Source organism: Neofelis nebulosa, chromosome 18 (genome assembly GCF_028018385.1).
Source record: "Neofelis nebulosa isolate mNeoNeb1 chromosome 18, mNeoNeb1.pri, whole genome shotgun sequence".
Lineage (NCBI taxonomy): Eukaryota > Metazoa > Chordata > Mammalia > Carnivora > Felidae > Neofelis > Neofelis nebulosa.
The window spans coordinates 42,337,813-42,361,468 of NC_080799.1; the positions used below are offsets into that span (position 1 = coordinate 42,337,813).

The window sequence follows — 23,656 nt, forward strand, 5'->3', positions numbered from 1 at the left end:
CAAACGGAGGGTTGCTGGAGGGGCTGTGGGAGGGGGGATGGGCTAAATGGGGAAGGGGCATCAAGGAATCTACTCCTGAAATCATTGTTGCACTAGATGCTAATGTGGATGTAAATTTAAAAAACAAAAATAAAAAAAAAAAAAAAGGAGTAATCTCTGGCACAGGAGTTGGGAAAAGATAAAGGAAACAGCAAAGATGATAGAAATAATCATCACATTATCTCCTAAAGGTTGACATGTACACAGTAACCTGTGAACTTTTCTTAAATATTTTACGTTATAGGTGAATATAAACAACGTAATTATAGTTTCAAGTAAAACTTATTTAATAATATAAAAATACGGTATTAAATACATTTGTTGAGAGTTAAGTAACTTCAGAAGACTTCTGCGTTCATTACTGAAAAATCTGTGAGAGCTGCTCTGCGTTTCCGTATCAGAAATACGACACAACTCCACCTGTCACTTCTCACTTCACATCAGCGACATTATCCTAGTGCTACTCAACCTAATGCAATCCTGGTTAAGTTCTTTAGTCAGAAACAGCTTTCCTTTAACTAGCTTTCCTAGGAAGGGATGTCAACCTTCTGAGAGAAAATGAAGTGCTTTTATTCTGGAGCGTCTCTCTGTTGCCTGGATTTGAAAGAAAGTGGGTTTTCATCTAACTTAGCTAACTTTCATTCAGGAAATTTTAGTAAAATACATTTAAAGCTTGGTATTGCAAACGTGCAGAAGAAAATAGGACCATACAACGAAATAAAAGCTAGAATTAAAAGCCGAAGTACAGTAAATGTTCTAAATTGTACAGGTCAAGAGGAGTCAGGTGCCTCCCCCCCTCCCCCCCCCCCCCCAGCCAATTCCTAAACTGAGTCCTGTGCCCAGCCCGGGTCTATCCCCCCCACCCCCGACTCTTGGCGGAAACGCTTGACAACAACTGCCAAGATGAACAGCGTTGGCCCTTATTTCTCCTCGGGTTTTCGTCCTGTGGAGGTGCATCTCTCAGAACACAGGCGTTTCCCAAGTTCGCTGAAGCTCCGTGGAGTAACCTGGAGGAGGCTACAGACCGAGGTGTTGCTTCATTAACAAGTCCAGCTGGTTTAGTGCGTGAAATCGGTTTCCCTCCTAACCTTCTAACTTCCCGTTTACCTACAGATCTGAGGGATTTAATCTGTCCGGTCTCTTGGCACAAAGGTCAGAAGTCATTGTCGCTCTCATCCAGGGGCTCAGGTTTCCGGATCCTTCGACTGGGCTTCGCTGGCGTGACAGCAACGCTCTCGTCTTCCAAATCGTCGTCTTCTTCATCGCCCTCCATGTCAATCTCACTGTCCTCCGAGTCCTCCTACAGGAAGACGGCAAACACAGCTGACGGCCCGTCTCTTTCTGACAGCTTGTCAGCAGAGGCCCCTTTCCACCAGTAGCTCAGTTAACTAGCCACACCCACACGTGAAGGAAGAGCTCGGCAGAGAAGCAGTGGGGTGTGGGGCATGAGAAGGGGACCTCTGTTGGCTCAAAGACAAAAATAAACGGATCATCTAAGCAGTGATCCTCAGATACGAGCGTGCAGTCTACACCCGGTGCTGCAGGGGCCGGCTTTCCCACTGAGGGCTCAGAAACACCACCGGATGCCGCTCTGCTCCGGGGGCCCAGAGACCCACCAGTGGATAACAAGGACCGAGGGGCTTGGAGATTAGGAAGGGGGTTTATTTTGGCTTTTACCAGACTGGGGGTGGAAAGCCACCCGGGAATTGGGCAAAATAAAAGGACCGCTGTGTCCCTCGCCTAGATCTGGGGTGACCAGCTCAGCCGGGCTTTAGAGCTGCAAGTGCTGGGGCACCTGGGGGGCTCGTTCAGTTAAGCTTCTGCCTCTGGACTTCAGTTCAGGTCACGATCCCACGGTTCGAATGTTTGAGCCCGCCATCGGGCTCTGCGCTCACAGCACAGAACCTGCTTGAGATTCTCCCTTTCTCTTTCTCTCTGCCCTTCCCTCACTAGCGCTCTCATCACATGCGCTTTCTCTCTCTCTCTCAAAATAAATAAGTAAACTTAAAACCCAAAACTCTAAGTCATGCGTCCCAGGTAAACCAAGATGGCTCGAGCCAGACCACTCCCAGCAGCATACATACATCCTGCAATTTCCTTCTTAAAAACACAAAAACAACAACCCTCAACTTAATCCCATCTTCCTTGCCAGCTACTCTGCCCTGTTCCTCTGCACCCCCCTCCCCTGGCAACAGTGAAACTCCTTGAAGGAGTTCTGAACCCACCACTCCATCGGCTCTCCGCTCGCTGCGTCCTCAACATACTCAGCAGGCTTCGCCTGCCAATCCCACGACTGCTCTTCAAACAGAGGAATTCAAATCCAATGGGCACAGCTCCGGCATCTGGTGTGACCTCCAGCCTGCGCCTTCCTGCTTGAAAGCCACCCTGTGCTGCAGGGCGCCCTTCTCTCAGGTGCTCGCCCCACGGCGCTCCTGCATCTTCCGATCTCACGCGCCCCTACACCCTCCGTCTCTCTGACTCTACGACGCGGCTCAGCTCAGAGCCCTGAGGCTCCCTCCTCTCCTCCTTCTACTCCCTCCCCTCACACAATCACGTGTATCCTCGCAGCTCGAACGCGGCCTGATATGATGGCTTCGCAAACTCAGCTCCAGCCCAGGCCTGACCCTTGAACTCCAGACTTGAATTCCAACCGGCCGTTCGACCCCAGCACGTGGATGGCTGGCAGGCACTGCATGCGTAGCATGTCCCAACCCCAACTCCTGCGCTGCTCCCCAAGCCCCACCCACCTCGGGACATGCCAAGGCTACCTGTGCCGTCAGCCAGTACGCCACAAGCTGGGGTGTCCTTCGTTTCTCGTCCTCTCACGCCCCATGTCTAGTTAACACAACTTCATGGTTCAGACCATGGAAACATCCAGAATCCGACGACTTCTTAACACCTTCACTGCTACCACCCTAGGCTGAGCCGCCAGCCCCTCCGGCTCCCGCAAGTGCCTCCTGACTAGGCTCTCTTCAATGCCAGTCGGCTCTGGCACGGCCGGGCTCGCGGTCCTCGGCCCCTTCCCACAGCACTCAGAGAAAACCCCGGGTCCTCATCAGGTCCTGCAAAGCTCTGGCGGCCCCCGCTCCCCGTCCTGCCGCTCCTGTCTGCCATCCACTCCATCCCAGTCGCACCACCGTCTCTACACCTCCAAAGCAGGAGCCATATTCCCTGTGTTCTGGATGCCCTTCCCTGCACCACGTCCCTCCTTCCGTTCAGGCCTCTGCCAAATGTCACCCGATCACAGAGACATCCCCTGACCGATCAAAAGACACCAACCTCCTCCCTCGACCCTGTCATTCCGTTCCCTGAACTGCTTTCTTTTCTTCTGGCCACTATGACCCGACGTATTCCCTTGGTTACTGCCGGAACGTGAGCTTCCTAGAGGCGGGGACGCATTCCCCATCATCTGTAACACCTGCACGTAACAGGCACTCAGCAAGTGTCTGCCGTGCGGACGAGTGCGCACACAAAGGACGAGCCCGTACGCCTGGGCCAGGTGCGGAGGCGGCCTCCCTAAAACCAACAAGCGACAACAGGCGCAGAGGACGTGTGAGCTGTCACTCGGGCATTTGTTCTGAGACGAGAGAGCTACGCGCCTGAGCAAGCAGATCGTAAGACAAGGGAGCCGACGGTGCCTTCCGGGCATCCCCAGCCCCCACGCCAGACTTCCTATTCGTGCCTCGAATGGGTAAGACGGGTGGGCAGAAGCTATTTGAGCATCCAGCCCGACTCTGTTAAACATGTTTGAGGTGGTTTCTCTGCTTGTCGAAGACTACCTTCTGCGATTCCAAGGCCCCACCTTCTCTGCGCATCTTGCCCAGCAAACCCTCTCCCTCTGTGGATTTCGGTAACAATACACAATGTTGGCACTAAATGGAGGGATCTTTTGTACAAGAATGTCAACTCCTGCTCTGTCCCTGTGCAGCCACTAGAGCCACACTCCAGACACAGGTGGCACACGACCTGATAAGGAGGTCTGTGCTCTGTCAGCCCAGTCACCCCTTGTTTCTGGGGCCTCACAGGCTTGCCAGGGACTGCCACCAAGAAGGCAGGCCCGGGGCAATGGACGGTGCAGCCCCACCTGTGGGGCCCTGGCAAGGACCGGGTTCCCCATCCCGGTTCGTTTCCCCGTCAGTATTAAGTCAGTGACACTCAAGGCACCGGCAGCCTGATGTCCCAGCCTCTTGCCCAGCCTCTCTGAGGCCCTGGTCTCAGGACAGCCTCCTTTTCCGTTCCCTCCCCAGAATGGAACTGAAGAGAGGGCTGGTCTTGACCCCAGGACCTCAGCAGGTTCCATTCTTTTCTAGGTTACAGTTCAAGGGCCTAACGACCTTTCTTGTCTCGTGGCTCACACTCACCCCTCCTCCTCAGCATAGGGAAGTTCTCCGATCTCTGTGGGACCCAGCTGGCGTGGCTCTCACCCAGGAGACAGAGCCATCACTGGGAGGGAAGGCTCTGCTGGCCCTGAACAGGCCAACACACACACACACACACACACACACACACACACACACACACACACACAGATGAGGTGTAGGCCCTGAGCAGGCCAACACATCCACACACACACACACACGAGATGCTCCCCTGAGGAGGCTAACACATAACACACACACACACACACACACACACACACACACACATGAGGTGAAAAGAAAACCAACCTGCTTCTTGGAGCTGGAAGTCCTGCACTGACCTAAGAGAGCTGGTGCTGCTTCCGTCTTTGGAAAGCGAGAATGGAAAGAACAGGGAGAAGGAAAAAAAGCGGGGGTGGGAGGGAAAGCACATTCATTGGAAAAGAAAAGAGCCATCAACACATCAACAAGCAGAGGAGAGTCCAGCTCCTGGGGGGCCCAGCTCTGCCGTACGCCCAGCAGCGGGCTAGGCTGAGGTGCACGGCTCATCTACAAAGCCAGCCCCGGAGCAGGAAGAACGGAACAGCTAAGGGGAGCTCGTCGGGACTCACGTCGTCATCGGAGTCTCCACCCTGCATTGTGCCCACGATGAGTTTGCTAGGTCTTCCTGAGGAGAACCAAAGCATGAAGAAATTAGGAAAACCTCATTAAAAAAAAAAAAAAAAAAAAAAAGGCGGGGCGCCTGGGTGGCTCAGTCGGTTGGGCATCCGACTTCGGCTCAGGTCATGATCTCGCGGTCCGTGAGTTCGAGCCCCGCATCGGGCTCTGGGCTGACAGCTCAGAGCCTGGAGCCTGTTTCGAATTCTGTGTCTCCCTCTCTCTTTGACCCTCCCCTGCTCATGCTCTGTCTCTCTCTGTCTCAAAAATAAATAAATATTTTTTTAAAAAAGGCAAGGAATGGTATTCAAGATTTGCTTTCCTTTAGAAAATTGGGGAAAACAAGAATCACGCTAAAAAATTTACTTAGGTAGCATCCAAATAATCAAAACTATAATAAACCACAATAGATTTTCTAGATTTCCACTTTGAAAAAAAGGAAAAGGGCAATAAAATATAATCATTAACTCGGAAGTCAGAAAAATATATATGCATCCTGTAAATGTTGTAAGAAAAATCAGTGAATCCCACTATGAGTAACAGATAGCTGTGCTATCCGTTGGAAAAACAAAGTCTTCCTCCAGGGACCAATGTATTTGAATCTATGAGCTTCAAAGAGAAAAAACTAAGTATCACACTTAGTTCATCTTTCAAACCTGCGCCGCCCCCCCCTCCCCCCCCACCAACTCCATTATCTCAGGGATTCTCCTCTCTCCTCTGGAAGTCAGGGTTGCTGACAGGGGACTTCTGCCAACGCTCAGGAGCCGTCCTGCACGGGGCAGAAGCGGACAGCTGCATCACACCCAGAGGCTGACAAAGGAATAGCCGTGACCCCAGGTCAAGGCCTCGGGGCAAGGGCATCGAGGGCAGCCCAGAGAGGAGCTCACTCGGGACAGGCCTGGGGTGACCACCAAGAGCTATTTAAGGAAACTTTCCCTCACTCAGATCAAATGCAAGTCTTGTGTTGTCCAAAGCCCTTATTTATAATTTTTAGAAATGGACTTTGTGACTTGACTCCTGCAGGCTGAATGGTCAGCAGAATTCAGGAGCCCCAGTGCCTCTATGAGATTCTCCTGAGCCAAACATCTACCTTTCCAAAGCCTCAGCTCCCATCTACAGAATGGGAGTCATAACCTCTAACCTCTATTTGTATCATGAAGCTGTTAAAAATAAAAGGAAAAGACATCAGAGCATCTAAGTAACTTATGTAAAAAGGAAAATGTAATAAAGAACAGCCGAACCTAGAATAAGGGCAGTTAGCAGGAAGAGTTAGTATCAAATGAAGATAATTCACCTCTTAAATATGTTGTGTATATAAAAATGCAAACCGGGGCGCCTGGGTGGCTCGGTCGGTTGGGCTTCCGACTTCGGCTCAGGTCATGATCTTACAGTCCATGAGTTCGAGCCCCACGTCAGGCTCTGTGCTGACAGCTCGGAGCCTGGAGCCTGTTTCAGATTCTGTGTCTCCCTCTCTCTCTGCCCCTCCCCTGCTCATGCTCTGTCTCTCTCTGTCTCAAAAATAAATAAAAACATTAAAAAAAAATTTAAAAAAAAATGCAAACTGCTCCCAAAATTAACAAATGGTAGATAAATGTTTTTAAAGGCAAGTATGGGGCACCTGGGCGGCTCAGTCGGTTGAGCGTCCGACTTCGGCTCAGGTCATGATCTCGCTGTCTGTGAGTTCGAGCCCCGCATCGGGCTCTGTGCTGACAGCTCAGAGCCTGGAGCCTGCTTCGGATTCTGTGTCTCCCTCTCTCTCTGACCCTCCCCCATTCATGCTCTGTCTCTCTCTGTCTCAAAAATAAATAAACATTAAAAAAGGGGCACCTGGGTGGCGCAGTCGGTTAAGCGTCCGACTTCAGCCAGGTCACGATCTCGCGGTCCGTGAGTTCAAGCCCCGCGTCAGGCTCTGGGCCGATGGCTCGGAGCCTGGAGCCTGTTTCCGATTCTGTGTCTCCCTCTCTCTCTGCCCCTCCCCCGTTCATGCTCTGTCTCTCTCTGTCCCAAAAAATAAATTAAAAACGTTGAAAAATAAAAAAAAAAAATTAAAAAAAAAAAACATTAAAAAAAAAATTTTAAAGGCAAGTATAGGGCAATGTAGTAATATCTATCAAAATAAAAATTTACATAACCTTTGACCTAAGAATTCCCCCTTGAATGGTACAAACACTGAAGATAAACAGAAGGATGTATCTACGAGGAAAAGAAAAATAAAATAAACATCTTTCAATATGGAAATGCCTGAATAAACCCCAGGTATGATCACTCTGTGGAATACTATGCAGCTGTCAAAAAGAACAAGCAGAATTGTATTTTCCTGACACGGGAGGAGTTCTAATATATTTCATCATAATGTTTTTAAAAAGCAAGTTGCAGGAGGTGCCTGAGTGGCTCAGTCAGTTGGGCGTCCAACTTTGGCTCAGGTCAGGATTTCACCATTCACGAGTCCGGGACGCGCGGTCGGCTCTGTGCTGACAGCTTGGAGCCTGGAGCCTATTTCAGACTCTCGGTCTCCCTAGCTCTCTGCCCCTCCCCCCCCCCCCAAATAAACATTAAAAAACAAAAAGCAAGCGGCAAAACTATGCACAGAGTCTGGTCCCATTTAGGTTAAAAAATGTCTCAGGTGATCTTTGTGTCTAAGTTTCACTGTATGTGTGTGCTTGCCTCTGTGTGAAAAGGCAATGTGGAAGGACCACCCCCGCCCCCAAGCCACTGACCGGGACCCCTCTAGGATGGAAAGTGGGACCTCAAGAAGATCCCAGGGGAGCACCCACACTTGTCCAGATATTTTATTGCTCTTTACCAGTGAGAAAGCAGAAACGACTAGGTTTTTTACAGGCAGAGATGGTCGTGTGAGTCCCTTCTCTGTGCATAATTCTCTGATTACACGGGATGCAAGTGCACTGAGAACAGTTTGGACCCAAAAAAGGACAGAACACAGCTCAGTGGCAGAAGCAGTGTGTTCCCATGGCCTCTGTGACCAGGACACAAAGAACAATCAGCTATTCTTGAGACCACAGGTAAGAGTATTAGCAGCAAAGGTGACCACACAGAGGACTTTAAGAGCTGAATCCTGATAAACAACAGAGCAGGATAAACCCTGGAGCAGGGGCCACCCGGAGTGTACTATGGCAGGGCACGGGAGGGAGGACAAGAGAAAGAAGTCTTGCTACCTTGCATGAGCACCTCCATGGCTGTCCGCGGCTTGGACAGCCGTCTCTCCTCCAATTCACTGTCAGATTCGTCTTCCTCCTGGATGTCAATGTCCGAGTCGTCATTACCTGGGAGCAACACAAGTAGGCAAAACAAAAGGGCGGCTCCATCATTACCTCTGAAACAGCTTGTATCCAAAAGGCTCTTGTGCAAAACCATTTGCACTTCTCAGCCTTCCTTCTGCTGCATTAGATTTTATGAGACTCTTAGGACTGGCCTGTAGATACTTAGAAGGGTTAATGCAAACAAGGATATACTGGGTTAGTTTTTTAAACAATTTTCCAAAGCAAGACAAAAGTGGGTCAGAATACTATTCTGGTAGGTGAACTACAATTTGAATCACCAGCTGTCAAGGTATAGCTGGAAGTTCTTGGTTAATTGGGGGCAAAGTCCATTCTCTGTTCAGGATTAGGTGGCGTTACCACGACTCGAGCTCTTTGTGGGTAACAGAGATGAGGAGACAGAGCCCACTGAAAAGGTGAGGGATTGCACCAAAACAGGCCTGCAAGCGACGAGGAGAGCTGGCCAGGAAAGGCTGGCCTGAGAAAGACGGTGACCTAGTGAGTGGCTGTAAGAACTCGTGCTCACGATCTCCTTTCCTGGAGAAAATTCCCTTATAGAGATACACAAAGACAGGGCGTTCTCACATTGTGAGATGTGCGACAGCCTTACACATTAATTTCTTACACGTTAATTTCTTAAGTACTCTTCCAGAGTCTTGTGTGGGTTAGACATTTCCTAATGGGAACTTACAGGAGGAGAGTTTCCACAGTGGAGAGAAAAAGCTTTCACTGCCCAGCTGACTCCCTGTGACCGGGGAGAGACACTGGTTTTGGAAGGACAGAGCAGGAGGAGTTTGCAGTCGCTGTGCTGACCAGTGAGTCAGAGGTCAGTTTGGAAGTACAGTAATTGTTCGTCTACGAAAAGGCTTTGCTCAGCCCCTGCTCTAAGTGGGTGAGTGGGTGGCTGCATCTGCCTGGGCACCAAGGGAAAGTTCTCTGCTTTCTTCGCCGGGGAGAGAAGAGCTGTGCTCTCCAGCAGGGAGGGGTAAGCTGGGAACCAGGGATGTGTTAGTTAATAGATAGCATCCTGCAAGGACTTCAACACAATCTGTCTGAAAACCGCCACCGTACAAAAAGCCTATACAGAGAATATAATTAAATACTAACACAAATGAATCACTACAAAACGCAATTACTATTCATCTAAGTTCACTTTTTATGGACATTTTATTATGACATTGTATCATTACCCCTTGCGATATAAATCAAATGATATCATGAATTTTAAAATAATAATACATGTTTCTCAGGCTCAATAGGATTTCTTCTGACAAGCTCAAGCCAATACACTAAATTAACGCATGCGGACACGGAAATCACCGAGTTATCAGTGACACGTTCAAGTTAAGGATAGCAGACAAGAGTGCCCATAAAATTCAAAGAGGAAAGAACAGTCTTTCCAACAAATGGTGCTGGGACAACCAGAGAGCCACACGCACAACAATGAGTTGGACTCCTACCTCACACCATATGCAAAGACTAATTCAAAATGGATAACAGTTAAAACTGTAAAAGTCTTCCAAGAAAATATAGGGATGAATCCTGGTGACCTTAAAATAGGCAGTGGTTTCTGAGATATGACACAAAAATGCAAACAACAGAAGAAAAATTAACAGTGTGGACTTCATTAAAAGTTTGTGCAGCAAAAGCCAGCACTAATGAAGTGAAAAGACGGCCCAGAGAATGAGAGAAAAATATCTGCAAATCACAATTTGCATAAGGATCTGGTATCCAGAATATACAAATAACTCTTACGATCCAATAATAAAAAAAACAACCCAATTTAAAAACGTCCAAAGGACTTGAACAGACATCTCTCCAAAGATCTGTACGAATGGCCAACGAGCCAGGAAAAGATGCTGCACTCCATTAGCCATCACAGGAACTCACATCAAAGCACAGCGAGACACTACTTCATACCCACGTAAGCTACAGGCAGTTTCGTTTCAGGTTTCTCTTTTTATTTATTATTATCTTTTAGATGTTTGTTTATTTTTGAGAGAGAGAGAGAGAAAGGGGGCGCACGCAAGTGCGGGAGGGGGAGAGAGAGGGAGCCAGGAGGTGAAGCAGGCTCCATGCGGACAGCAGCAAGCCCGACGTGGGGCTTGAACTCATGAACTGCAAGATCACGACCCGAGCAGAAGATGGATGTTCAACCAGCCGAGCCCCCCAAGCGCCCCCAAGTTTCTCCTTCTACATCAGCACAGTCCAACAGAAACACAATGCCAGCTGACAGATCTAATTTAAAATGGTCTAGTGACGGGGCGCCTGGGTGGCGCAGTCGGTTAAGCGTCCGACTTCAGCCAGGTCACGATCTCGCGGTCCGTGAGTTCGAGCCCCGCGTCAGGCTCTGGGCTGATGGCTCAGAGCCTGGAGCCTGTTTCCGATTCTGTGTCTCCTTCTCTCTCTGCCCCTCCCCCGTTCATGCTCTGTCTCTCTCTGTCCCAAAAATAAATAAAAAACGTTGAAAAAAAAAAAATTAAAAAAAAAAAAAAAAATGGTCTAGTGACTACATTAAAGTAGAAACAAGTCAATTAATTCCAGTAATGTCTTACTTAACCCAATGTATCCAAAATACCATTTCAACAGGTAAACAACGTAAAGTATTAGTAATGAGTAATTTAACTTTTCATTCATACTAAGTCTTCAAAATATTTTCTACCAACGGCACTCCTCAATTTGGATGAGCCACACTCGAAGTGCTCAAGAGTCACACATGGCTTGTGGCTACGAACTGGATGTCACCATTCTGGCCTCGGCTCCCTGAGCGCCTTATCTGTCACCGTGCCCCCAGTGCTGGCACAAGGCCTGATACACAGTAGGCATGCAGCAAGTAAGTGTTGAACGCAAGAACGTTTGCTCTCCACCATATCATAAAAACTAAATCCCAGCAAGGTTACTAAAGTGCTTTCTAGAAATGTGTGGGTCATTTTATGAAATCAGAGGACTCTACATTCCTTACACTCCAGTGCTGAATCCTGTAGAGGGCACAGTTATAAATTTACCACGAACAGTGAGGTTTAAAAGGACGGTGGGAAGATGAGGGCTGTCCTTACTGTGACCACAGGGCATATGAACAAAGTACTTGGCCTTTTTCGTCTCTGAGGTCCCCAGGGCAAGGACCTGTCTCTAATCACTCAGACTTGCTCTCTCTTACTCCAGGCCCTTACTCCAAACCCACAAAGCCAATTTGGTGACATCACCTCCTGCTTAACAGAGAAGACAGGAACCATCAGATGGGAGCCCTTCAGCACACGACCCATCTTCCAGCCTGAGCTTGAGTCCTGCACGCCCACACGTTTCCTCACTGGGCAAAACTCATCCCCTCACTAAGCTCTGGTTCTCACCCTTTCTTACAGACTCCCAGGACTTTCCTCATCCGGTACCTCCTTCCTCTCCAAGTTACACTTCTCAGCCTTTGCGTAAATAGCATCTCCCAAGGAGGCCTACGTTGACCCCCAATTTAAAACACAATTCCAGGGCATCTGAAGGGCTCAGTCAGTTGAGAGTGCAACTCTTGATTTCGGCTCAGGTCATGATCTCACAGTTTGTGAGTTTGAGCCCTGCATTGGGCTCTGTGCTAATAGTGGATAGTCTACTTGGGATTCTCTCTCTCCCTCTCTCTCTCTGCCCCCACCCCACTCATGCTCTCTCTCTCAAAAAAAAAAAAAAAAAAAAAAAAAAAAAAGAACTTAAAAAGAGTAAACGCAGGCTGCCCGGGTAGCTTGGTCAAAGTGTCCGACTTTGGCGCAGGTCACTTTGGCTCACGGCTCATGAGTTCAAGCCCCACATCGGGCTCTGTGCTGACAGCTCAGAGCCTAGAGCCTGCTTCAGATTCTGTGTCTCCCTCTCTCTGCCCATCCCCCACTCGCACACTGCCCCCTTCTCTCTCAAATATAAATAAATATTTAAAAATTAAAAAAAAAAGGTAAACACAATTCCACACACCCTCACCATCTCCCTCTCTGCTCTACTTTACTCCGAAAGGCATTTTTCACTTTCCATGCACAGTTTGCTCACTGTTTGTCTCCTCTCACTGGCAAGCAGCTTGATTAAAGCAATGATTGCTTTTTTTTGTTTTTCTAAATTTTTTTTAATGTTTTTATTTATTTTTGAGAACGAGAGAGAGTGTGCACAAGCGGGAGAGGGGCAGAGAGACAGGGAGACATAGAATCAGAAGCAGGCTCCGAGCTGTCAGCCCAGAGCCTGACACAGGGCTTCAACTCCTGAACTGGGACATCATGCCCTGAGCCAAAGTCGGACGCTTAACCGACTAAGCCACCGAGGTCCCCAGAATCCCTGTCTCTTGTCCACTAAGGAACCCTTCTTCGCACCCAGAATAGATACTCAACAATGGTTTACTGCACCGAATCAGCTGTCTACACGATGGTGTAAACAAGATGAGCTCTTTCAGCTCCTGGATTTTGCTCATTCTTACCCCTAATTTGCGTCCGTGTCCTATTTGCCTTTTCTGTTCAGAGAAGTCTTTCAGAAAGTGTCCTTTTATCTAACTCCCCGCTGATCCCAACTCTCTGGCCAATGTTCCCGCATACACAGAAAAGCAAAGAAAGAACATCTTAACAACTTTAGGATGGTTCTTCTAATTTTCCTCACTTCTTTGCCCTCAAGCTAATTAAGTGCTTTCCTTCATTAATTTGGTTTAAACGGGACATTATTTTTCCAAAAAAAGCAAAGTCACAGATGCTCCTAAGAATATTTGTCCTTCAAGAGATCCCACACCTGTGGATCACAAAATTAAAGCGTGAGTTCAGAAGAATAAAGACCAATGACAAAGGTCTTACGGTTGGCCCAGGCACACGGCAGGGTGCAGCCAACCAGGGCTCTTACTTGTGCTGGGCCTCCTGGGAGGGGATAAACTCCATGCAGGCTTATCACTTAGGGCTGCCTCGGGCTCTCTGGCCTGACCTGGAACCACAAAGGTGAGGGGGGCTGCTCTGGCTAGAGAGGCCCCTGGAATTTCCTAAACTTGCCTCTAAAGGATTTCCCAGCACTCCCTATTCTCCTTCCAGAGTTTCCTGAAATTGAGGAGAGAGAGGCAGAAAACAAGTACAAAAGGAGAGAGGCCCAGAGACAGAGAGGGAGGGAACGTGTCCCAAGTCCCACACATGGCATCCTCAAGCATGAGAGAATAAAATACTTCATCATAAAAAAGAGAGCAATAAGCAAGAGGAGGAGGAACCGAGACAAAGCCATTGATTCGGCATTAAGACCATGTGCTGAGGCCGCCCAGACACCTCGGTGAAGTTCGTGGAGGAAACGTGCTAACCAGTCACGGAGAACACTCCTCCCCAGCACACAGCTCTCACATACGGGTAGCCCCCACTTGCCCCCAGGTGACGGCCTCACTGCACAATCCTGGATTACTGGGGACACAGGACGGGTGTGTGTGGGAGGGGACTAACTCTAATCAAGTGCCCCACTAACATGCACTGCATTAACGACACCTGCTTTCTATCGGTCCTAAAATAAGGAACCTAAAGACCTCCGAGACCACATTTTCTTTTATAGTTACATATTACACGTAACTCAAACTGTATCATTTAAACAGGGAAAAACAGTATTTTAGTTGATAAGAAAATCAAACGTGCTTTGAATGCTGTGTAATTTGAACCAGTCTCTTGAGCTCGAGTGAATTAAAATGGTACTTGATATAGAAGTTTTGAGAAAATCGCCTTTTGAAAATAAATTAAATACACGCATACATTTGTCAAGGCTAAAAACGCTGGTCCAGAAGAAACAGCCCGGTCTACCCATGTGGTCTTACCTTCAGTCTTGAGCAGACGCTTTTCTTCTTCCTTCAGCTTGTTCTGCATCAGACGCAGAGTGTTCTCAGCTTCCTATGGAACAGCAAGAACAAGATTCAGAAGAGATCACCCTTTGGTGGACTGTTCTATCATTCTCTACCACGTGGATAAGCAGGGCCGAGTCTGTGACGCAAAAGCAGCAAAGATGTAAAGCACATGGAGACAGCGAACGCTGCCTGAGAACCAGGGCCGTGGTCCCAAGGCCCCCTCTCTCCAAGATCAGCCAGCAGCCCAGCCAGGGGAGGCCGCCTGAAGTGGCACCGCAGGCCCTGGAAGCCCTGAAAAAAACCGAACCAGACAGGGAAATGTCCATGTGTCTGTGTGGGACGTCGACATGGGGCAGACGCATTGAGAATGGGATAGTACGGGCCTCCTGCTCTCAGAAAATAAAGCATGAATTTTATTGTTTTTCTACTCTGTGCTATTCCAGCCCCAGAAGATGCTAAATGGTGAAACTGATCTGGGTGAAAAGAGAAAAGAAATAAAAACTAGTCTAATTCCTAGGGGGACAAAAGCTAATACCTCAGCTAGGTGACAAAATGTGGCCCTGATTATGGTCAAAAGAGAGAACGGGAGAGGACAGTGGCTTTTAAAATTTTGGTGTCATTCTACACATCAAGAAACAAGCACTGTTTGAGGCACGAGCTACCTTCAGGGAGCAGGTGTTATGAGCACACGGAGCAGGTGTGAGCAGAGGAAGGAATGCTCGTCCCCGGGCCACGTCTTCGGCACAACCTCCACACCCGGGGGCGGCCCCGCGGGACACCAAAGAATGCTCACTTTACTTTCACGGCCCTTTTCTGCTCTTCCCCAGACACTGTCCTCACCACGGGCCTGTCCTGCACCCTTGCAGCTCCGTGGCCTGCCCCTGCCATACAGCAGTGGTGGCAACCGGCTCCGTGTCAAGATAAAGGTGTCCCCAGGAAAGCATCAGCCACCCTCCGCCGGCCATCCTGTACAACCAAACAGCCCCACCTCATTCAAACACCCAGCTTTTAAGAAGGAAGCATAACCTTTACGCCGAAAGCTGCCAAGGACGGCGTGAGAGAGGGAGGTTACAGACCAGTTTCAGCATGAACATGGATTCCAAGGGACCATTCTTGGGTTAAGCAGAAATATCCCCAAGGGATAGTAGCAATTCAAAAAACGAGAGTAACCTGGCCCATTTTCCTTTGTTCTGAAATCCGTATTTACCAGCTCATGCTGGGACCTGAAACACTCTTTCCTAAATGGCCTGGAACAATGGGATGAGAGGAACCCGGACGACCGCTTGCTCTGGGTCACACACACTTCCCACAATAATCAGTAAGCTGCGTTTCCTCTTTATAAAGCAGTATCTGATAAACTACTTTCAATTAAGCAGGGCCTGAAAATCTTTCAGTGACCTGACCAAGCAAATTTTCAGAAATCTACCCAAGGCCAGTCACCTACTCCGTGGAACTCAGTGCAAATTAAAATGCACTTAAGAATTATTAAGAATTCAGGGGCGCCTGGGTGGCTCAGTGGGTTGGGCGTCCGACTTCGGCTCAGGTCACGATCTCGCGGTTTGTGAGTTCGAGCCCCACGTTGGGCTCTGTGCTGACAGCTCAGAGCCTGGAGCCTCATTTGAATTCTGTGTCTCCTCCTCTCTCTGACCCTCCCATGCTCATGCTCTGTCTCTCTCAATAATAAACATTAAAAATAAATAAATAAAAAATTATTAAGAATTCCAAACCAGTGACAGCACAGCATTAAAGCAAGCACAGGCCCTCCTAAGCTAAGTCTTGTGCGATTGCGCAGGTCATATGGCAGCCCTGTCTGCCGCCCTAACGGACCAAACACATCAGAGATACGACCAGCCTGGAGTCCAGGCCACACCACCAGCAAAAGAGAAGAGCTGCGTGAGCGATCCGCAGACTTGATCAGGGAGAAGCAACATCCAGGGAATGTTCCCCCACGACAACATTTACAAACTGACATGTCACCAAGTACAGAATCCCACGCCAGAAGGAACGGTCTGTAGAGAGGAGCGGGCTAAGCGCTCACCTCAAACCTCTCTTGCTCCATCCTATGATGGTCTTCAAGCTGCTGTTCCAGATAAGCCAGATTTCGAAACTTCTCCAGATAAATGTCATACTGCTTCTGCAACTCCTCCTCGATCTTCTCATATTCATCCATAAAGGCCGGCCTACAACAACCAAGTGAAATAAAAAGTGAAAGATTCATCAACAGACAGTTGAGATTAGTATGCTGAGCCCCAGGCCCCACCATGGTCTGCTGTGGAAAGCCTTCATGGAGAAGTGTCTTCATCTGGAAGCTGCTTAAAGCTCATTTCCCTTTCCTCCTCCCTCCCCTCAAAAGCAACACGCTTAGTTTGTTGATCAAAAGCTCTTTGTAAAAACTTGAAAATAATCTTTAAAGTATGAAGAATAAGGTAAAGATTACTCATAATCCTATCACTAGGTACAAGCACTGAATATTTGATAAACATCCTTCCAGACTTTTCTGTGCATAGATATATATACAGAGAGAGAAATGTATTTTTTCTTTGTTTTGTGAGAGAAAGAGAGAAAGGTGGGAGAGGGGCAGCCAGCAGGCTCCATGCTCAGCGCAGAGCCTGAGACGGGGCTCATTCCCACAACCCTGGGATCATGACCTGAGCAGAAATCAAGAGTCGGACACTTAACCAACTAAGCCACTCAGGCGTCGCAGAAATGCATTTTTATTTTTTATGTATTAAAAAAAAATTTTTTTTTCATCGTTTTTTTATTTTTGGGACAGAGAGAGACAGAGCATGAACGGGGGAGGGGCAGAGAGAGAGGGAGACACAGAATCGGAAACAGGCTCCAGGCTCCGAGCCATCAGCCCAGAGCCTGACGCGGGGCTCGAACTCACGGACCGCGAGATCGTGACCTGGCTGAAGTCGGACGCTTAACCGACTGCGCCACCCAGGCGCCCCTAAAAAAAAATTTTTTTTAATGTTTATTTATTTATTTATTTATTTATTTTTTAATTTTTTTTCAACGTTTTTTATTTATTTTTGGGACAGAGAGAGACAGAGCATGAACGGGGGAGGGGCAGAGAGAGAGGGAGACACAGAATCGGAAACAGGCTCCAGGCTTCGAGCCATCAGCCCAGAGCCTGACGCGGGGCTCGAACTCATGGACCGCGAGATCGTGACCTGGCTGAAGTCGGACGCTTAACCGACTGCGCCACCCAGGCGCCCCTAATGTTTATTTATTTTTGAGAGAGAGAGACAGAGACAGAGCATGAGCAGGGGAGGGGCAGAGAGAAAGGGAGAGAGAATCTGAAACAGCCTCCAGGCTCTGAGCTGTCAGCACAGAGCCCGATGCGGGGCTCAAACTCACGAGCCGTGAGATCATGACCTGAGCAGAAGTCGGACGCTCAACCAACTGAGCCACCCAGGTGCCCCAGGAACGCATTTTTAAACACCTTTAAGTACATTACCTTAAATGAAGCTTTGCAATCTTTTTTCTTACTCACTCTGCCATAGATTTTAATACAGACTTAAAAAGTAATCACGTGTCATACACTTCTCACAAAATTAGTAACCTAAATATATACATTATCTTAGTTGAGCAAAGTATTTCGCTGTCTGGATGCTCCAAAAAGTACTCCATCCCCTAAAAAAGGGAAACATAGGTTGCTACAATTTAAAGCTAAGTATTTAAACAATATAAAATCTAAAAGCAAAGCAATAACACAAAAGCTTGTTTTGACTGATTTGATGAGTTTATGTTTTTTTCTCTTATTTTCGATCTTAAAGGGAAACTCTCTTGTTTTAAAAATATACAGATAGGGGTGCCTGGGTAGCCCAGTCAGTTAAGCTTTCGACTTCAGCTCAGGTCATGATCTCGTGGCTCATGAGTTCAAGCCCCGCATCAGGATCCTTGCTGGCAGTGCGGAGCCTGCTTTGGATTCTGGTTCTCTCCTCTCTCTCTGCCCCTGACCTGCTCACACTCTCTCTCAAAAAACAAAACAAAACAAAAACATAAATTAAAAAGAGATTATCTTTGGGACTAGAGCAAAAACAAACTTTTCTATTAAAAGGATATGAGAAATCTAACCAAAGAGGTGAAAAATCTATACATTGAAAACTATCCAAAGCTTATGAAAGAAATTGAAGAAGGCACACACAAAAAAAGGAAAAAGATTCCATGCTCCTGGACAGGAAGAACAAATATTGTTAAAATGTCAACAGTATCCAAAAGCAATCTACATATTCAATGCAATCCCTATCAAAATACCACCAGCATTCTTCACAGAGCTAGAACAAAAAATCCTAAAATATGTATGGAACCAGAAAAGACCCCAAATAGCCAAAGCAATCTTGAAAAAGAAAACCAAAGCAGGACACAATCCCGGACTTCAAACTGTATAACAAAGCTGTCATCATCAAGACAGTATGGTACTGGCACAAGAACAGACACTCAGATCAATGGAACAGAACAGAGAACCCAGAAATGGACCCACAAACATATGGCCAACTAATCTTTGACAAAGAAGGAAAGAATATCCAATGGAACAGACAGTCTCTTCAGCAAGTGGTTCTGGGAAAACTGGACAGCGACATGCAGAAGAATGAACCTGGACCACTTTCTTACACGAGACACAAAAATAACCTCAAAATGGATGAAAGACCTAAATGTAAGACAGGAAGCCACCAAAATCCTCGAGGAGAAAGCAGGTAAAAACCTCTTTGACCTTGGCTGTAGCAACTTCTCACTCAACGTGTGTCCAGAGGCAAGGGAAACAAAAGCAAAAATAAACTACTGGGACCTCATCAAAATAAAAAGCTTCTGCACAGTGAAGGAAACAATCAGCAAAACTAAAAGGCAACCAACAGAATGGGAGAATATATTTGCAAACGCTGTATCAGATGAAGGGTTATATGCAAAATCTATAAAGAACTTATCAAACTCAACACCCAAAAAACAAATAATCCAGTGAAGAAATGGGCAAAAGACATGAACAGACACTTCTCCAAAGCAGACATCCAGATGGCTGACACATGAAAAAATGCTCAACATCACTTATCATCAGGGAAATATAAATCAAAACCACAGTGAGATACCACCTCACACCTGTCAGAATTAACATTAACAACTCAGGCAACAACAGATGTTGGCGAGCATGCTGAGAAAGAGGATCTCTTCTGCATTGTTGGTGGGAATGCAAGTTGGTGTAGCCACTCGGGAAAGCAGTATGGAGGTTCTTCAAAAAATTAAAAATAGAACCACCCTATGACCCAGCAATTGCACTACTAGGTATTTATCCAAGGGATACAGGTGTGCTGTTTCGAAAGGGCACATGCACCCCAATGTTTATGGCAGCAGTGTTGACAACAGCCAAAGTATGGAAAGAGCCCAAATGTCCATTGATGGATGAATGGATAAAGAAGATGTGGTGTGTATGTATACACACACACACACACACACACGCACAATGGAGTATTACTCAGCAATCAAAAAGAATGAAATCTTGGGGTGCCTGGGTGGCTCAGTCGGCTGAGCGTCTGACTTTGGCTTAGGTCGTGATCTTGTGGTCTGTGAATTCGAGTCCCACATCGGGCTCTGTGCTGACAGCTCACAGCCTGGAGGCTGCTTCAGATTCTGTGTCCCCCTCTCTCTGCCCCTCCCCCATTTGTGCTCTGTCTCTCTCAAAAATATATAAATAAATGTAAAAAAAATTTTTAAAAATAAAATCTTGCCATTTGCAACTACATGGATGGAACTAGAGGGTATTATGCTAAGTGAAATTAGTCAGAGAAAGAAAAATATCATATGACTTCACTCATATGAGGATATTAAGATACAAAACAGATGAACATAAGGGAAGGAAAGAAAAAATAATATAAAAACAGGGAGGGGGACAAAATATAAGAGACTTAAATATGGAGAACAAACAGAGGGTTACTGGAGGGGGTGTGGGAGGGGGGATGGGCTAAATGGGTAAGGGGCACTAAGGAATCTACTCCTGAAATCACTGTTGCGCTATATGCTAAGTAATTTGGATGTAAATTAAACAAAATTAAGAAAATTAAAAATCTATGTAGGAAAAAAAGGGTACGAGACTTAACAAAAATGAATTTATGCTTGAAAGGCAGAATTTTTTTTTTTTTTTTTTTCAATGCTTTTTATTTATTTTTTTGGGACAGAGAGAGACAGAGCATGAACGGGGGAGGGGCAGAGAGAGAGGGAGACACAGAATCGGAAACAGGCTCCAGGCTCCGAGCCATCAGCCCAGGGCCTGACGCGGGGCTCGAACTCATGGGCCGTGAGATCGTGACCTGGCTGAAGTCGGACGCTTAACCGACTGCGCCACCCAGGCGCCCCGAAAGGCAGAATTTTTTAACGAGACAAACATATCAGGTGGGCCACATTCCAAAGGTGGAAGGACGTGGTCTTGTCCGTGGCTGGGAGGAAGCCTGCGGTGCTCCCTGGGTTACCCCAGGCACTGCCTTCCCTCAGGTCTCAGGACAGCAGCCGGACTGTGGCCCGGTCACCAGTATCTCAAAACAGCAAGACATTCAAACAGGTGCAGGAGCTACACGGAGGAAGAAGCGAAGGGAGAAAAATGAAGGGACGACGGAAAGGGAGAAAAAGTAGTGGCACGGGAGAGAAAATGACAAACAGACACAGCAAGAAAAGGAGGGCACAAAATGAGAGAGAGAGAGAGAGAGAGACAAAGAGTGTCCGCAGGCTCCAAGAAAACGCAAGAGACACACTTGGAAGGCTCCGACGACCTAGAAGGCATTTGGCGCCCCCATCATCATCCATATTCCCTGGAAAAGAGGTTTTCAGTGATGGAAAGCCAAGAGAAAGACGAATTACCGGTGAAGAATGATAAAGGTCTAAAATCTACTCACACTGAGAAAGGGGAGTGTGCTTCTGTTTCCCCCTCATTTACGGCAAGGCCCAGATCTCAGGAGACGAGCCTCGCACAACATTCCCCATGTGGACTCACTCACTCGGCCCTGCATTCCGAGAAGCTGTGGAAGCCTGAGGGGAGGCTCCAGGTACAGTGAAAGCAGGGGGAGCACGAGCTGCACAGAGCGCTCGTGACCGTGAGCGTCGCCCGTACACCGGGAGGCCGAGACAGTCCCACAGGAGGCCGTCCCCGCTGCCCGTGTGCCGCTCGCTCACTCTGCTGGAACTTTCAAAGACAGTCTACTCATCCTTCAGGTGTTCGTATCTACCTGACACTCTGCAGAGTCTGGAGTCGCTTCCGATTTCTTTCCAGTTCTAATTTCCTCTTCTCAATTTTGGCTTCTAAATTAGCTTCGTCAGAGGCCACGTTATTGAGCAGGTCTTTAGTCTTCTGGACCTGTGCCTACAGTGAACAGGAAGTGAATGAGGCGGGGGCCAACAAGGAACACCAACCCGACTCTCGGCAGAGAGGGACTTCGTGACTCGGCAGGCACCGCGACACAGGCTACGGGAAAGCAGAGTCAGCGAACAGGGCAAAGCCTCCCCTGGCCATCACTCAGTTAACCAACTCGTTGCAGAGGGAACGTCACACAGACCCAGAAAAAAATGACCGTCCTTTTTCCACGAGAAGAGGTGGTTTCTTGCCAGGGAAACAAATGAAGACGGAAAAAACAGTGTCCTGGGCAGAGGGGAGAGGCTCCCAAGGCCTCCTACGCAGCTCACTTGTTTAGACTGGTCACCCAGCTACTGCTCTGAGTTGCTAGTCTGCCTCTGTTTACACCGGTCAGGTTACTCCCCTGCTCACAAACATCTGACTCACAAAATGTGTGCACACGCAAGCATGGCTTTATTTAGAAGGCGACAGAAAGAAACCTTAGGGGGTCCCAGCCCTAATCCTGCCTGCTGGGACCGAGACAGAAGGCACCTCTTCTCTCCCCAGCAAGTAAACCTCGACTACAGACTAAAACAGAGAAACTACCGCGTGAAGGCAGTGTGAAAGTGGCCCCCTCGGCGGACCTGGCCTTCGGGCCGGAGCGTGGGTAGCAGGGCCTGGGAAAGAAGGCGAAGGGAAAGAGAGAGATCACGGACAAACCGCAGGCCTCCCTGTTGTCTCACGCCGGTCTGGGAAGCCGGCCGGGCCAGGCCTGGGCTCCGAGCTGCCATCGGCCGCAGCAGGAATGGTGTCCGGGAGCGTGGGGCTGCCTCCCAAGTTCTGACGTCCCAACCCTGCCTCACGTCCCCGACGCCCGAGGCAGGCTTCTGCCCACCAGGACCCCACACACGTGTCCTCACCCACGAAGGCCTCGTGTCTGCTCACCTGCAAGTCTATGACACGCTCTGGGGTCCACAAAGAAACCCTCTAAGGAGCGTGGACACTCCGTGACTGTCAAAGACTATATATCTGGGGCGCCTGGGTGGCGCAGTCGGTTAAGTGGCCGACTTCAGCCAGGTCACGATCTCGCGTCTGTGAGTTCGAGCCCCGCGTCGGGCTCTGTGCTGACAGCTCGGAGCCTGGAGCCTGTTTCCAATTCTGTGTCTCCCTCTCTCTCTGCCCCTCCCCCGTTCATGCTCTGTGTCTCTCTGTCCCAAAAATAAATAAAAAAAAAAAAAAAAAAAAAAAAGACTATATATCTTTGGAAGCAACTACCTCTATTGTTTATTTATGGTTTCATTTTTTTCTACTACCTATACTCATCATTTCCAAGGTGCTTTCATGAAAATAATCGTATCACTATCCGTTTGCTGCAAGTGCTTTAAAAATCCCAAAGGAGATCTAAGCTCACTCACAAGAAGACAAGGGGAGTTTCTAAACAAAAAACTCAAGTTGATGGCAACTATTTCTCTGACTCAAAGTCAGACTAAACCTAGTGCATTTATCCGACTTCAAGAATAAAAACAACTTGGGGCCCCTGGGTGGCTCAGCGGTTGAGCATCCAACTTCAGCTGAGGTCACGATCTCGCAGTTCATGAGTTCCAGCCCCACATCGGGCTCTCTGCTGACAGCTCAGAGCCTGGAGCCCGCTTCAGAGTCTGTGTCTCCCTCTCTCTCTGCCCCTCCCCCACTTGCATTCTGTGTGTGTATCTCTCAAAAATAAATAAACTTTAAAAAAGAATAAAAACAATTTTTTAGGGGCGCAGGGGTGGCTCAGTCGGTTGCGCATCCGGCTTCGGCTCAGGTCATGATCTCACGGTTTGTGAGTTCGAGCCCCGCGTCAGGCTCCGTGCTGACAGCTCAGAGCCTGGAGCCTGCTTCCGATTCTGTGTCTCCCTCTCTCTCTGCTCCTCCCCTACTCGTGCTGTCTCTCTCTCTCTCTCTCTCTCAAAAATAAATAAACATTAAAAAAAAATAAAACAAAACAATTTTTTAAAGGTATGCACTCCTCAAATAAGAAACACCAGTGTGATAAATACAATTTCCCCTAGCCTGAAATAAATGGCGTATAAATAAGTAATAACCCCTTTTAAGTATCCACGCTGTTGTTTTGATTTTGCTTTTAGAATTATCAAATATCATGGATACTTTGCAACACTTAACAGACACCTGAAAAGGTGTTCACCAACTATGTCGCCTA

The 23,656-nt window shown here is 47.9% G+C and overlaps 1 protein-coding gene across 4 annotated transcripts in view; it reads right to left on the reverse strand.

Moving 5' to 3' along the window:
- Window positions 1-302: 302 nt before the first annotated feature.
- The window catches only part of CLUAP1 (clusterin associated protein 1), a 37,023-nt gene continuing 13,669 nt past the window's right edge, over window positions 303-23,656 (reverse strand). For 3 of the 4 annotated variants that reach the window (XM_058711382.1, XM_058711383.1, XM_058711384.1), the window contains exons 7-13: window positions 21,353-21,486; window positions 16,180-16,321; window positions 14,115-14,187; window positions 8,228-8,335; window positions 5,009-5,064; window positions 4,707-4,763; window positions 303-1,339 (exon numbers count right to left, since the gene is read on the reverse strand). In XM_058711382.1, the coding sequence (XP_058567365.1) occupies window positions 1,193-1,339; window positions 4,707-4,763; window positions 5,009-5,064; window positions 8,228-8,335; window positions 14,115-14,187; window positions 16,180-16,321; window positions 21,353-21,486 (717 nt within the window). In that variant the 3' untranslated portion in view covers window positions 303-1,192. The remainder of the gene's footprint in view (window positions 1,340-4,706; window positions 4,764-5,008; window positions 5,065-8,227; window positions 8,336-14,114; window positions 14,188-16,179; window positions 16,322-21,352; window positions 21,487-23,656) is intronic. The other variant, XM_058711385.1, reaches the window with a different exon arrangement.